Source organism: Lotus japonicus, chromosome 6, assembly GCF_012489685.1.
Source record: "Lotus japonicus ecotype B-129 chromosome 6, LjGifu_v1.2".
Classification (NCBI taxonomy): Eukaryota; Viridiplantae; Streptophyta; class Magnoliopsida; order Fabales; family Fabaceae; genus Lotus; species Lotus japonicus.
This window is the reverse complement of record NC_080046.1, coordinates 37,127,787-37,143,281: the sequence shown is the minus strand read 5'-3', so window position 1 is coordinate 37,143,281 and position 15,495 is coordinate 37,127,787. Positions and strand designations below refer to the sequence as shown.

The window sequence follows — 15,495 nt, the reverse complement described above, 5'->3', positions numbered from 1 at the left end:
CATAGCATGTGAATCATTTAGCACACAATATCATGGCATCAATTACTCAACAAGGTCGGCCGAAGCCTCAGAGAACAATTCAGACATTTAGCAATTAAGTGCATAACACATAAATCAAGTCGAACTTATCGACACCTAAAGCATTATCTAGTAATTCAGAGAGTAGCCCTCACCGGTGGGTCTTCCAGCTTCTTCCTCAAAATGTTCTTCAAGCTCTTCTCCTTGATCTCTGGGAATCTCCTCAAACGAACCTTAAGCAAAAATCACAGAAATCAACACCAAGAGTCAGAAACTCAGCAATCAAAGAGTCCTAGGGTTACACGGTACACTACTACCTCCGTGGTACGACAATCTAACGCGTTAAGACAAGTTTTCGAAAAATCGGATTCTCCCCCCCCTTGATATAGCTCTCGGCCACTTCCTTTAATTGGGAGGGTCGATTTTTCTTCGATCAAACTTGGTTCCTAGGTTAACATAAGCCGTAACTAAGACGGTTCTAGGCTCGGAAAAATTTTCGGATCGAAAACTGATATAGGGGTAGTTTGGTCATTATTTTTAGCTCAAAATTTCAAAATTGGATTTTTGAAAAACAAATTGGATGGGGACGTCCACAACGACGTTTATGACGACAAATCCTACTAGCACTAAGCCAAGTCGATAGATTAGAGTGTAAAGGTTGCGACTTTGCCGAAAAATGGGTATTTAAGGTAGAAATTGATCCCGGCGGCATTTCGTCGACATTCGACAAAATCTAATCCGCAGAACACGCTCAGGAGCATGCAGGGAAGAAGTTTAGACACTGAAATCAGCGTATTTGAACAGTTTTTCAAAAACCTCAAAATTTTGAACTCAGAAAGTCGTAGGAGAAGTGGACAGAAACGACGATTCGAAGGAGAGTATAGTTTACCTACCTCGAGGTCTTCGATTAGTGACGATCGGTGAAGCAAACGGGCAAGAAACGACGAAGATCCGGATCTCTCTCTCTCTCTAGGTGCTCGCGGGTTTGGGGAGGGGAAATGGGTATTTTTTTGCAAAAAATCTAATTTTCAAGCTATTTATAGGTTTTGGAAAAAGCGGAAAAAGATTTTTTTGCGATTCCGATTTTTCCTGCGCGTTCCTCTGCGCATTCTAAGATAGGTTCTGGCGACAGAATTCTAGAACTCAAAACAGGATTCTTGGAATTAAACCAAAAGATCCAAAATCGGCATAAGTCGGTGTAAGTCGGATTATCCCGAAAAACTACTTTTTGCAGTGATCGTCGGATGAGAAAACTTCCTTCTGAAGAAAGATTAGGAATGATGAGAGAAATAGGAGAACGCGGGTGGAATCTTCTTTGCAGCTCCGAATAGAAAAAGTCTTCATCGTCTGTCGATCTTAGGTTTTCTCGAACTATCAGGGATTCCGTTTCGGCAAACTTCCGAGAATTGGAATTTGACGTTCGTACTTTCCAGGATTTCGCATCGAAATGATTGTTTAAGGACGGAAAAGAGAAGTTCTAACATTTCTCTGAGGATTTTTGGAATTAGTTTCCATCGTGTCCTAAAGCGTAAATTAACTATTCACTAATACCTTTGACCTAGGATTAAGCGTATGTTAGTCGTGCTATAACTCTTTCGGTTTTTCGATAAATTCTTGGACTTTTCCTGAACCTTTTTCCTTCCCAAATTTATCTTAATCAAATAACTCTTTTATTTTATTCACTTATCCAAAGCGTTAAAACTTGGGCCTTACATAGACTAGCTTGAGTGATTCATCAAGTGAACCAGGATAAAATCCTTGTGTGCTTTTCTCATCTCTTATCTTAAGCACTTTACTTGTATCTCGAAAGATTTGTTAAAATCTTAAGTGAGAAGTTTTATTCTGAAAACGCTATTCAAACCCCCCCCCTTTCTATTGTTTTTCATACCTTCAATTGGTATCAGAGCGCAAGTTCTGATTACCACACCTAACAATGTTCAGTGATCCGGGCCGCCGTGAAAAACAAATGGCTACCACCAGTGAAACGCAAAAAGATGGTGACAATGCAAAGCCTCCTATGTTCGATGGTCAAAGGTTCGAATACTGGAAAGACAGAATCGAAAGTTTCTTTCTGGGCTTTGACGCAGATCTCTGGGATATCATTGTGGATGGCTACGAGCGTCCAGTTGATGCTGATGGCAAGAAGATCTCCGGATCAGAGATGACATCTGAACAAAAGAAGCTTCACTCACAGCACTATAAAGCTAGAGCTATTCTTCTTAGTGTTATTTCCTATGAAGAGTACCAGAAGATTACAGATCGTGAGTTTGCCAAGGGTATCTTTGAATCCTTGAAAATGTCCCATGAAGGAAACAAGAAGGTGAAAGAATCAAAGGCGCTGTCCTTGATCCAGAAGGTGAAGGAAACTTACAGATCGTGAGTTTGTTGGGACGATCCCCCACCCCCAATTGATCATGATGTCTTTGTAAATGCTTCTTTTGTGAATTTATAAGATATGACGTACTTTTCCTAAAAAATAAGGAAAAAATTAATGTCTCTTACTTATAGATTAAAAACAAATATTATTGTATAATAAAATAATGGAATGATAGAGAAATTGAATTTTTTAATATAATATACAATATATGATAGAAAATAATGATGAGATAAAAAAAAAAAGAATGAGAGAGAGTGCAATCTTAACCAAATAACAAAAACAACCACTCCTTCCAAAGTGAAAGAGAGCGTGTTTTTTAACAAGGCTAGTAGTAATAGGTAGTTAGGTACAAACTAGTTGCTAATTATAGAAATCAATTAATACAACAGTGGCTTCGTTAAATTAAATGTATAATAATGTGACTATTTAAAAGTTAGAACTGATAACTGTACTACAAAATCATTTTATAGAGTTTGTTGCAATTTGCAATTGTTAATTAGTTCTCAACATCCGTCTCTTTTATAGCCTTATTATCTGATTTGTTGTTCTATTGTTTCCTGTTATATTAAACTGAGATTTTTAAGGTAAGTATTTTGCTTTAAATATGAGACATCATCGTTTCTGATACAATAGCAAATTGTACTTGCTCTCTCACCTTGTAATTTTACCATGAATAAACCCTGTCAAACTTGTTTGATCATGGAGGATGAGCATGTATTGCATCAAAAAAAATCTGCTTTGCTTGAATTTGCAGCCACAGATGATGTGGTAGCATTCAAAGATGCAGTTGAAAAAGATGGTCATGATGTTGATGAGGTGGGGTTGTGGTATGGAAGAAGGGTTGGTTCAAAGAAATTTGGCTATGAAGAGAGAACCCCTCTTATGATTGCTGCTATGTTTGGATGCAAGGGTGTGTTATCTTATATTCTTGAAACATGCCATGTTGATGTTAACAAGGCATGTGGGTCAGATTGTGCTACTGCACTTCACTGTGCTGTTGTTGGGGGTTTTGCAAAATCCCCTGAAATTGTCAAGCTTTTGCTTGATGCATCTGCAGATGTTAATGCTGTTGATTCCAATGTTTAAAGACCCTATGATTTGACTTTCTCTTTGTCCAATTCTAGGAATAGGGTTCTACAAGCCATGCTAGAAGGTGCAAATTGTATTGATGAGGGTTTGGAAGAAGTGAAGAAAGAGCAAACTAGGGTTTCAAAAGATTACCCTGCTGATCCCTCTTTTCCTGACATAAGGAATGGGATATATGGAACTGATGAGTTTAGAATGTTCACATTCAAGGTGAAACCTTGTTCAAGGGCTTATTCTCATGATTGGACTGAGTGCCCCTTTGTTCATCCTGGTGAAAACGCGAGGCGTCGCGATCCAAGGAAGTATCATTATAGCTGTGTCCCTTGCCCTGAGTTCAAGAAAGGACCCTGCATCAAAGGGGATTCTTGTGAATATGCACATGGTGTGTTTGAGAGTTGGCTTCACCCAGCTCAGTATAGAACCCGGTTATGCAAGGATGAAACTGGATGCACACGAAATGTTTGCTTTTTTGCCCACAAGAAGGAGGAGCTTCGCCCCTTGTATGCTTCTACTGGTTCTGCATTGCCTTGTTCAATGGACTCTTTCTCAACGCCGTCTTTGACTCCATCTGGATCACCTTCTCATGCGGGTGGAACAGTGTGGAAGAGTCAAAATGCAATCCCTACCCTTCAGCTTTCAAGAAACAGATTGAAATCTGCATTGAATGCTAGAGATAGTGATTTAGACATTGAGTTGCTTAAACTTGAAAATCGCAGGCTTATGCAACAGCTAATGCTAGAAGACATGGTTGGTCTTTCATCATCCCCTTCCAAATGGGAAAATTCCATGCCTAATAGTCCAGTTTTTGGTTCCTATATGCAATCTTCAACTGAAATCCAGGTGCATCAGAATGTGAACCAGAAACTACAAGGCTATTCTTCCAACTTTTCCCCTTCGAAAGTGATTGGATCATCACCATTTAGGGTCTTCAATTCTGAGCTTCCTTCTCCTATCACCCCTTTAGATGTGGACCCTTTTACATTCTCTGATTGGGGTTCCCCTGATGGCAAATTAGACTGGACCATCCGCGTTGACGAAAATTATGATGAGCCAGATGTATCTTGGGTTAATTCACTTTTGAAGGATGCTACACCAATGGAATCTGGTCAGTATAGTGTTGAAGAGAAGGTGCAATATTGTCAAAATGGAACAGATGCAGTTTCAGCAGTGTATATGAAGCAGGAGCAGATGGTGGTATGAATCTAATGTTAACTCTGCCATTGGATCCTCCATGCAACTCTAGATTAGTTTATTTATTTCAGAATTTTTATTTTTTTAAATTTTATAGAAACTCATTATACTTAGGTGACACTTTTAAGAAATTATGTACCGAAGAAGTTGAGCAGAATGCAAGTTTTCTGCTCCAGTAACTACATGTTACTATTATTGTCAGGGTATTTGGTTCCATTTTTTCTGTGTTATTAGATATGTCCTATTGAGTTGTAAATTTCCATAAATGTAGTGAGACTGGAGGTCCTGATAACTCCATAAATGCTAATTTTCAATTTGCACAGCACACGTTGATGGCTTATTCATCCTATTCTGGTTTTGGTAGGACATTCTGCTGTGTATGTGTTACAAATATTACCCCTTTTATTTATCTTTTGATGACTGTATACTATTTCACTCTCAATATGAGTCATACATATAATGTTTATATGGTTGAGTGGGATACGCATGCAACTTGGAACTTTTTTTTTAATTTTTTAGTTCAATTAATTAATGCCTTTGGGATTCTTACATCAAGTTGCTCTTTGTTTTGGCTTAAAGGGACGCATGGCTTTTAGGTAGATTGTTATACTCACCAAGATATTATTTGGAGTTCGTGTGTGTTTGGTTTGCAGTTCACACTTTTAGGTAGATTGTTATACTCACCAAGATATTATTTGGAGTTCGTGTGAACAGTTTGCAGTTCACACCAATGTTTAGAAAACCGGACCGGTCATTGAACCGGTGAAGGTACTGGTTTAAGGTTTAAAGGTCCAACCGAGGTCGAACCAGGGTCGAACCGTTATTAATAAAATAATATTTAAAGTATCATTTAACACTAATACTTATCTTATTACTCTTAAATTTAGACCCAAATTGAAATTAATTACATGTAACACTTAAAATGCCTATAAAAAACATGTAATAATATTATAGAGAATATCAAGAAAACATAATAATGTTAAAGTTTTACAAAGTTAATAAATATTATATGTTTTAGGGTGTATTTAAAAAAATAAAAATGAAACAGGTTATTTTTCTATTTTGAAACAAACAACCGTATATATATTGGAAACAGGTTGGTAGCCTCCTAAACTTAATTTGGACAAGAAAAAAAACTGGCAACGTATATATGAGAGAGGAAAGATTGACCTTTGACAGTGAACTTTTCTGAAAAGATGACTTGTGCCACACGGAAATCTAGACTGGGAGAGAGAAAAGTTAATGGGACAGAGAAAAAAAGCATATTTTAGACCTAAACCGGTTTAACCGTTGGACAACGGTTTTGACCGATTTTACCGGTTTCAGACCTGTTTGAACGGTCCAATTCCGGTCTCATGTTCCAGCGGTTTCTGCAGTGTTCCGGACCGTTGTCATGCCCGGTTCCCGGTTGAACCGATCGAACCGGCCAGTCCGGTCCGATTTTCAGAACATTGGTTCACACACATTATAAGACAATTTTGACGACAAAACACGAAGGTCAAGGGAGTGAACGTGGAATGTGCCATTTGCTTATGTTGAGTTGAACCTATTTTGAAGTAGATAATCCAAACACACAATTGGTGCTAACATTTGTCTTTAAGAATCAGGATAGGTTTGGTTGCTATTCATGGTCATTTTTTTCGATTGTTTCTTTTTTTCTTTTTGCCCTTATTCTTAATCTATATTGCCATATGTACCTGTGATGATTCTGATACTACTTTCGGCCATAAATGTTTGTTTTCATTGGTTGTTTGGGTCTAAATGGGGGAGTTTATGGAGCACTAAGAAAAGCATGTCCCAAAAGCTTCACTTAGTGGATTTGGCTTATATCAACATTTCTGCGGTGTAAAACCTGAATATGGAGTGATCCTTGACCTATAAAAATGACTTTGATTCTTGATAGGTAGCTAGCTAGCTATGCGCATATTGAAAATTGTTTTTTTTTTTTAATCGGAATGATAAATTTGGTAGAAGGTTGCATCCTTAATGGGCTTCTAAAGTTGCATCTCTTATGGGTCTCAAGTAACTAGTTAATTATAATGTTATTACTATTTCTATAGTTTGTCATTTAGATCCATGTTCTAGAATATTCTATTACTTAGGATTGTACCACATGTAAGGTCACCATTAATTCCTTAGAGTAGACAATTAATATAAGTTGTATTGCTTTCCTTATGAAATGATAACAAGAAATATGGCAAAAGCCTCTTTTATCTTTTTCTCTTAATTTTTCTTTCATTTTCTTACTTTGATTTTACTTGGTAGAATTTCTCTCTACCAAAATTGCACCCTTAAACACTGTTATTATGGCCAATAACAGTGAATATGCGGTGTACAAAAAAAAGTCTCACAATATATCAATGAATAGATGAGGGTTATATTAAAATTTCATTTGTATTTAAAGGTTTTGTAAATTTTATGTATGTAGATCTATTCCCTTAATATGGTACCCAGTAACTCCTCCACCACCAATATCACCACCAGCTATAGGCTCTAGCTACTTGTCCCCCATACTTCTTCATTTCCTTTTTTATTTCTTCGTTCTCTTGCTGCATTTTGATGTCCATCTTTCTCATGAGCTCATTGAGAATTGTAACATCTTTGTTGTTTGATCTTATTGGTACCATCGTGGCTTCCAAAGCTCTTCATATTAGATGGGCATGGAAAGGTTTACTAGAGCCCAATAATGGGCGCCAAATGTCCTTGCATGAGTTACAATGCACAATGATAGGCTGGGGGAGAGGGGTGATGAAACCTTAAACACTGTTATTATGGCCCTAAAGAAAATCGGATCTTGCTAATGTTAGGCTAAAGGGGGTGAGGAAAATGAATCACTAGCACAATGGTGCATATTTAAGTGCATCCTTGTAACTTAGTCAATGTGCAATGTAACTTCATCAATGTGCATTGTAACTTCATCAATGTGCATTGTTACTCATGCACAATGATAGGCTAAGGGGGATGAGGAAATAATCAAAACAATTTTACACAAACCACTGGAGCATGTGACATGTAATTGTGGGGTTAATTATGGCCAAGATTTTATTCCCAATGTCATGTTTCGGAATTCTGATTGTTTGCACTGGCAGCTATTTCAACAGACAATCTCTATTATTGAATTATTATTTCCTTAGAACATTAAAAATATTATAAATGGTCAACCTAATAATTTGCTGGCCTTGAAGATCCAATTGCCATGTATTTCTCCATAACATAATTATTAAGGCACATACACCCATGAGTGTTTGGTCCAAAAGCATCTTCTATCTTGTCTCTTTGATCAATTTGCTTTTTAAATTTGCTCAAATCTCACAGCACTAAATTTCAACAAAAAGACAAGATAAAGAATCTTCCCGGATGCACTATGTGATAAGAACAGAATAACAACAGAAAAATCTTAAGAAGATGAATTAAAATCTTTTTACACTTCATTAATTTACTCAATTTTTCCTCATGTTACAAAATCTTGAAGTTGCAAACTTGTGAGTGGGAATGCCCAACAAGTTCAACCATCAGCTCATTTAACAATTGATCAAAAATTTCTGACTCAAATTCTGCACTCAAACTTTCTAATTCACATTGCTCATTCATCCATCCATGTATCTGATTTGATCGAGCTAAATCATCTTCAACTAGCCTGCAAATTTCACCCCTAATACCTGTATACTCCTTTGGTCCTCCAAATTTGGTGTTCTCAGTTGCCTTGACCTTCCTTTCATCAATCACCAAATTATCATCAGAACGAAGATGAAAATTCTGATCATTTTCAAGCTCTGCTGACAATTTCCTTCTTGAATTCAAACCAACTGCAAAAGCATATAAATTTAGCATCACTTTATAGAAAATTTAAAACTTGAACATAATTTCTTGAGCTAGCATGATATATTAGCAAAAAAGTTGAATAGAAATTATCAAAGAATCAAACCTTTTCCGCAAGCTTCACGCTCAAAATCAAGGACAGAAACTGGACTTGAATCTTGTGATTTGCATTCGACTTCTATCTTGTTTTCTGTTTGACAATTTGTTTTCTTCTTCTTTCTCTTCTTCTTTCCACCAATCACAACTTCCTTGCAATTGATCAAGTGCTGTGACTGTGACAATTTCAATGCTTCTGAATCAAAACATTTATTTTCAGATGAATCCTTGGACACATGCAGAGTGTTGGTGATATCTTGAAGTTTACCATCATTTCTAACATTTCCACAAGACACATCACACACCCTTCTGCTCATTTGCCCCTTCTTCTTATCACACACTTTTTCTCTCTTATTTTCCTTCAACTCACCCCTCTTTGTTGGCACTTTCTGCTTCAGTTCTGGATAGCCAATTTCATTTTTTCTCCCAGTGGACTTGAATGCTCTGCTCTCACCTCCATTTTCAAAGCTAAACACCAAAAACTTTTCATTTTCAATCAAAAGAAAAGTTGGCACCTCCCTAAATGACAATGTGGACTTAACCTTCTTTTGCAGACCCTGCATTCCATTGCAATCTCCCAAGTAATCCTGATCCATAGAATTCATTGATCGGCTACGCGAAAGTGAACCTGGTTTTGATGAACAGGGCATCTCTGATGATGCTATTGATTCCAAACCCATCAACCTTGCCACTATCCCAGGAGTAGTAGTAGAAGCAGCACCAGCCTCAGCATTCAAGTCTTGAGCTTTTCCACTTCCCATTGAATTTGAGGCACGAAGTTCTCTAGTTTGATCTGATGACTGTGTTGGAACGCCACGAGAACAAAGAATCTTGCGAAAAATGCTTATGAGACACCCTGCATTGGTGGTGCTTTTGGAATTGTGCATAGTTATGGTGGATGATGATGATGATGATGATGTGGATGTGGATGCATGATAGGAGGAAGTTGAGAGCTTCATGTTTTGAATGATGATCTAGCAAACAAATGAAACAAATAAAGAGAGAGTAACATTAGAAAATAAGAATTTAATTGGGGTGTTGCAATCTCAAACTTCCATTTATTCATGTGTTATACTACAATTCAATTGATTTTGAAGTTAATATCAATTTTGGAGAGAAGTTTTTTTTTTTCCTTGTCTTTAACATATGTAAACCTGTTTGAAAAACGGTAATTATCTCTCTTAACAAATGACTTTGTAACATCTAAGTAACATACCACTAGATGAACATAGACACGTTGTGAATACCTTACAAGTTGCAGAATTATTATTGATTATAAAGAAATAAAGTTTATTCAAAAGTGCTATGGGTTTCAATGATATATAAAGGCATGGTTTCCAAAGAGATAAAGGGGCAATGGGAACAATGAAAAGTAAGATTTGAATTTTGCTACATGAGGGAGAAAAGGGTGGCGGGCTTTGCATTTGAATGTGAGAAACTGAGAAAAAGGTCAAGTTAAAGAGATGGGTGATACTACTCTCTGCTTTCACACATTGTGACATAGTTCAGTGACATGTCCTCACGCGCGGTGTAAAGTCGTTGTTTGTGCTAAATTTGTGCTATGTTTCCCCATTTTAAGCAGACAAGAAGCAGGCTCTTGGGGCGCGTTAAGGTGTCATTTCTGTTACTACATGCTTTAGGCTATGTTTGGTTGGGTGAAAGGAAAGTGGAAGGAAAGAAAACACGGAAACCGAGGATAATTTACTCCTCAGTTTCCGTGTTTTCTTTCCTTCCTATTTTCCTTCCACCCAACCAAACAAAGCCTTAAAGAAAAGGAAAAGAGTGATGAACAACGGTGAATGGGATTGGATTGGATGCAGGGTTTTGAGCATTAGACCATTTATAATGGTTTGTTTAATTTACTTACTCTTAACACCACTTTTTCTTTTCCCAACACTCCACGTCATCTTCTCTCCCCAATTCAACACTCATTCAACTTTTACTCACTCCAATGGTTTTTCATTAAACACGAACACCCTACCCCCACCACTTTTTTATTTCATATTTTTATTTAATTTTATATTTTTATTTTTATGATTTACATAAAATTACAATTATCGATTTAAATTAAATTAAAACAATAAACACTTAACAATTTAATATTTTTTTAAATATAGACAATAATTTATTTTATTTCCTTAACTTATTTTATTTTATTTTTAAGATACATTTCAAAACAAATGCTAATAGAAAGATAATAAAAATAATGAGAAATTTGATTTTTTTTTCTGTGTCCAAATCAAACGAACTAAGTCTCTATTTATAGAGGAAAAAAAATCATGAATTTTGGTTAAAAAAAAATTTCCAGAAAATTTTTTTTGCAATGAAATAATTGAGTTCAAAATATTAAGATAATAAAAATCCGGACAACGAACCAGAACGCGCCACGTGGCACCCTTACGTACCCCCTCTCAACATTGTTGAGAACTCTCAACACTTCTCTCCTCCACCTCATCTTTAACAAACCTCAACCAACCACTACACACCCTCAACAAAATTCAACCCCCTTCTCAACAAACCATTGTATTTGGTCTTATGATGATGACTTTTGACAGAAAGTGAGGCGTGGGTACGTGAAAGATGAGGATTGGAGCATTATGAATGAATGGTCTAAAGTCTAAACTGAGAAACTGATTTGTGTTATTTGTCATTTTATGAGATCTGTTTCCTTTGTTTTAGTCAGGTTTCTGGTAATGTGTCAGTGGGATGTGGGAATTCTTTCGAAGCTACTGACTTTTTTGTGGTTATTCCAACCAGTGTTATTAAACTCGGCTCGGTGATCGACTCGGTCAGGGCACTGGGTCAATGGGTCACTGGTCGGACCACTGGGTCAATGGTTCAACCGTTTGACTCGGTTTATGTTAAAAAATTATAAATTCATTGTATAAACTAACATGAATATTAAACATCACATATTAATAACAATAAAATATTTATGATGTTATACTTTACAAATATAATTGTATAATATTTAATAGTTAAATACATAATTAATATTTTTACAGTATATACATAATTAAGTTTTGTTTATTATTTTGAAAGTATATACATAATTAACTTAAAACAATAACTGTGATATATTTTTATACACTATCCTAATTGGTTTGCTCCAAAATGCTCATCTGCAGCCAAAAAAAAATTACAGCCCAATTGTCTACCTATTAAAGAGAGATAACGGTGTAAAATAAAAGCAAACAGAGCCCATATGGGCCTCCACTCCAAATATAACACTCATTGCAACCCTAATTCAACAAATTGATAGTGTGCCGCCAGCAATGAGAGAGAGGTAAATTTCTTTCCAGTTTCCATGGTCTCACAGTGTTTAACAACTCCCTTCTTCATCTCTCCTCCATTAGATTCGTTCTTTTTTCTTCTCTTTTTCTTTCTATTTGATTTGAAGCCATCAACTACTAGTATTTCCCTTTCTCAAAAAAGGACGAACTCAAGAAAAGAAGGAGTGGGATTGAGAGGAAAGCCGTAAGGAGAGTGATGGCAAAAGAAAACCTTTGATCCCTTTCTCAACTTACACAGGAAATCAGCGTGCATAGCTTTTTCTTCCTCCAAAACGGTTTTGACGTTAAAAAAACAAGAACTTGACTTGCATCCGATCGAACCGAGACAGGCCGAGTCACCAGTTTTTTACTAAACCGGCCGAGTCAAAACGGTTCGTACCGAGTCGGATACATGCCCGATCCGATGTATGGCTCGAACCGGCCACGGGTCCGGTTCACGGTCCAACCGGTCGAACCGGCCGGTCCGTGCCGAGTTTAATAACACTGGTTCCAACAACTCAGTTTAATCACTACCTTCATTTCTTTAACACTATGCTAGATATTGGTCTATAAACAAAGAAAATGGTTAGCAATTTAGCATACTTATGTGGGATATACTAAAAATATGGGTCTCACTTATAATTTAGGGGAACTCACATGAGAGAACACTCACATGAATTTCACCCAATGAATATGAGAACATGAAAATGAGAATGTTAAAATAACTGATGATACGTGTTAGCTCATCTCATAATCTTTTGAATTTTAAGAAGAAAAAAATAATGAAATGAAAAGAAGAGAATCACAAGAAAATGAGAATAAATAAGTGTGGGAGTGTGTTATCTTGTCGATAATATGTATTCTTCTTCACTTTTTGCACTAGTTCTAATTAGGGCTTAGCTAGTTAATTGGAGTCTACAATATTTTCAAATTTTTTTATTGCTAGTATTTCACTAAATTAGGTAATTTCATCATTAATTAGCTAGTTTCTAAACTTTTTAGTGTTTTTTTGGTAAGTTATTATCGACGCTCAAGTGTAAAGGGTTCCAGAGGCGAGGTTGGGTTCTGCTGGGTGGAGGCTGGAAGGGTGGAGTGCGGCTGGTTACTGTGTGAGTTTTGGTCGTCATTGTTTGACTCTGTGTAGGTCGTTGCAGCTACGGTCGCCTTCTGGCTACGACGGGGTTTCTACACAGGTTTGGCTGGGTGATTAAGACCGCTGCTATGGGTTTTAAGGTTGTTTGGAACCTGTGCTAGAGATGTCGTGTCTTTCTTTTTGTTTCTGCCGTAGGTTTTGGGTCTTAGCCCTTTAGCGCTGTTGTGTTTTATCTGTTGGGGATTTTGATCTGCTCTTTTAGAATTGGTCTTTGTTTGTAGGTATCGAGCGGTTGTTAGGTTCCCTTTTTGGTTGAATCCTCGTTTTTCGATTTCAATGGAGCCTTTTCTATAGGGTTAGATGTTTGGGGGTTTTGCCAGATGTTTTAGCATGCCCTTGTGCGTGTGGGTTTTTTAGAGGTTTTTGTTGTATGGGCTAAGACGTGTCAGGTTTTATGTTGTTTCGGTTACTGTCCCCATGTCGAGAGGGGTTATTTCTCAACATTTCCTATATTTATAATATATATTTCTCTTTCAAAAACAAACAATTGAAAGTAGCATGCTCACACACCGAATAATTGTTTGTTCACACCTCAAAGATGAGGTGGAAAGTGAGGTGGAGGAGGAGAGAGATATGAAGAAAAAGTAAGAGAGAGAAAGTATAAGATGTGATAGATGATAAGAGAAGAGAGATAAAAATATAAATAGGTCACTACTAAAAAAAAGCAAATTAGCGAGGGACAAAATCTGTCGCTAAATAAGGAAAATTTCGTCGTTAAAAATTTACCGACGGAACTCCGTCTGTCGTGAAAAGTGGCGTCGCTAAATATTTAACGCAGGATTCTTAAATCCGTCGCTGATAGGGACGGAAATAGGACGTCGTAATTTATATAATTCCGTCGCTATATTGTTTGTCGTATTAGCTCTTTTTTCCGTCGCTATTTGCGACCGAACAGTCCGTCGCTAAAGGATCACATTCCGTCGCTAACTACCTGCCATTTTTGTTTCCATTCCTTCGCTAGTTCCCTCGCTAATTTAGCGACGGAATTGTTCCCTTGCTAATTTAGCGACGGAATTGTTCCCTTGCTATTTCCTGAATTCCTATAAGAAATTCTTCTGTCACGTGCTTATCACAATCCAATCTATTATCCATCAATTTCTTATTTTCAGGCACATCCATGTTTCTAATACAAACACAATAAACAACCAATAAGTTGCAGTTCAGTAAATGAATCCTCAATTTACAAGCATATTCAAGCTTAACTCAAAACATTCATCAATAAGCAAGTAAATTGCAAAAATATGCATTATAAATTTATGGCAAGCATAGGTAATCTTGAAGACCAGCATGCTATATTCAAGCATTATTTTGTTTGATAGATGAAAACTTATTTGTTTATTATAAATAGCTACACACTTGAACATGTTACAAAGATGATACCTGAAGAATTAACATCTAACCCGAAAATGAAAAATTGAAGCAGACTAGCCCAACTGCAGCACCTTATTCACCTGCATTCAAAGAGTGGAAGTCATTTTATGTTATGAAGCTTAAAAAAAAAACAGAAGCACTACATCCACAAAGATAAGTGAATAACAATATATTTTCCTTTTCTCTTGGGATAATAATAATTTTTTATGGGACTAGGAAACAAAAAGTTCCTCAAGGTGCTGAAACAATATAATATGGATAGAGGGATTATGAGAACACTTTATTGCTCTTTTTTGAAGAGTAACTAGTTTGAGGTGTTGATATTGCATTTACTGAAATTTTTGGCAAATGCTTTTATTTGGTACATGTTTGAAAATTCTTCCACGATTGATTCTATAATTATCAAAATTCTAGGGAGACACTTATGTGAGTAGCTTCTGTGTGACATAATTGATTCCGGGGAAAGAGAAGTAGATCCAAACACACTATCAATCTAAGTATGATAAAAGCTTTATAAGTACCTACCTCAAGAGTAGTTACTGCGAACTCAAGAGCAACATTATACTCTGATGATCCATTCTGCCCTCCAACAGAAGAGAAAAATGATGAGAAGGGAAATAACAAATAACAAATAAGAATAGTTTGAATGCCACTTAGTTATAGTTATAAGGAAAAATAACCAGAAGCAATTATGGAAATACCTTCATCATAGGTACAAGATTGGCGATGTTACGTATCATGAATACTTCTCCAGGTTGGAATCCTGATATGTTAGAGGGGCATACCCTAGAGTCTGCACAAGCAATTACAAAAAAATGTACTTGGATTTATCAGTCAAGAGTTAAGACCAATGTCTCAGTTGAATTACAACATGGAGCAGTAAAACATACAGGAGCCAAAGAAATTAAGCTAAAATGTAATGTAAAAGGGGGAATAGTTCTGTAACAAATAATTGAATGGACAACACAAATCCTCTGGTTATCAGCACCTTTGGATATTAAGCTTTAGCAAGAGTTTGAAAATGCTCCAACTCTTTTCTGTCTAAAAGAAAAATAGCTTATTAAGATACTAGACTAAAAACAAGTAACTGATTTTTGCAAGCTAAAACTCCG

At 36.5% G+C, this 15,495-nt stretch overlaps 1 protein-coding gene and 1 pseudogene across 1 annotated transcript; one reads left to right on the top strand and one right to left on the bottom strand.

Moving 5' to 3' along the window:
* The first annotated feature begins 2,879 nt into the window (after positions 1 to 2,879).
* Positions 2,880 to 4,873, top strand: LOC130726390 (zinc finger CCCH domain-containing protein 29-like; annotated as a pseudogene).
* Positions 4,874 to 8,082: 3,209 nt separating this feature from the next.
* On the bottom strand, positions 8,083 to 9,772 carry LOC130723504 (uncharacterized). The gene is made up of 2 exons (XM_057574576.1): positions 8,598 to 9,772; positions 8,083 to 8,478 (listed from the first exon to the last, which is right to left on the bottom strand). The coding sequence occupies exons 1-2, from the start codon at positions 9,544 to 9,546 to the stop codon at positions 8,129 to 8,131; spliced, it is 1,299 nt and encodes a 432-aa protein (XP_057430559.1). The 5' UTR covers positions 9,547 to 9,772; the 3' UTR covers positions 8,083 to 8,128.
* Positions 9,773 to 15,495: the final 5,723 nt, after the last annotated feature.

Bases quoted from the DNA above. Each gene is read 5' to 3' on its own strand.
- LOC130723504 (XM_057574576.1), bottom strand. From the start codon at position 9,546: ATGAAGCTCTCAACTTCCTCCTATCATGCATCCACATCCACATCATCA. The intron at 8,479-8,597 runs GTTTGATTCTTT...ATGCTTTTGCAG, and splicing joins GCGTGAAGCTTGCGGAAAAG to TTGGTTTGAATTCAAGAAGG.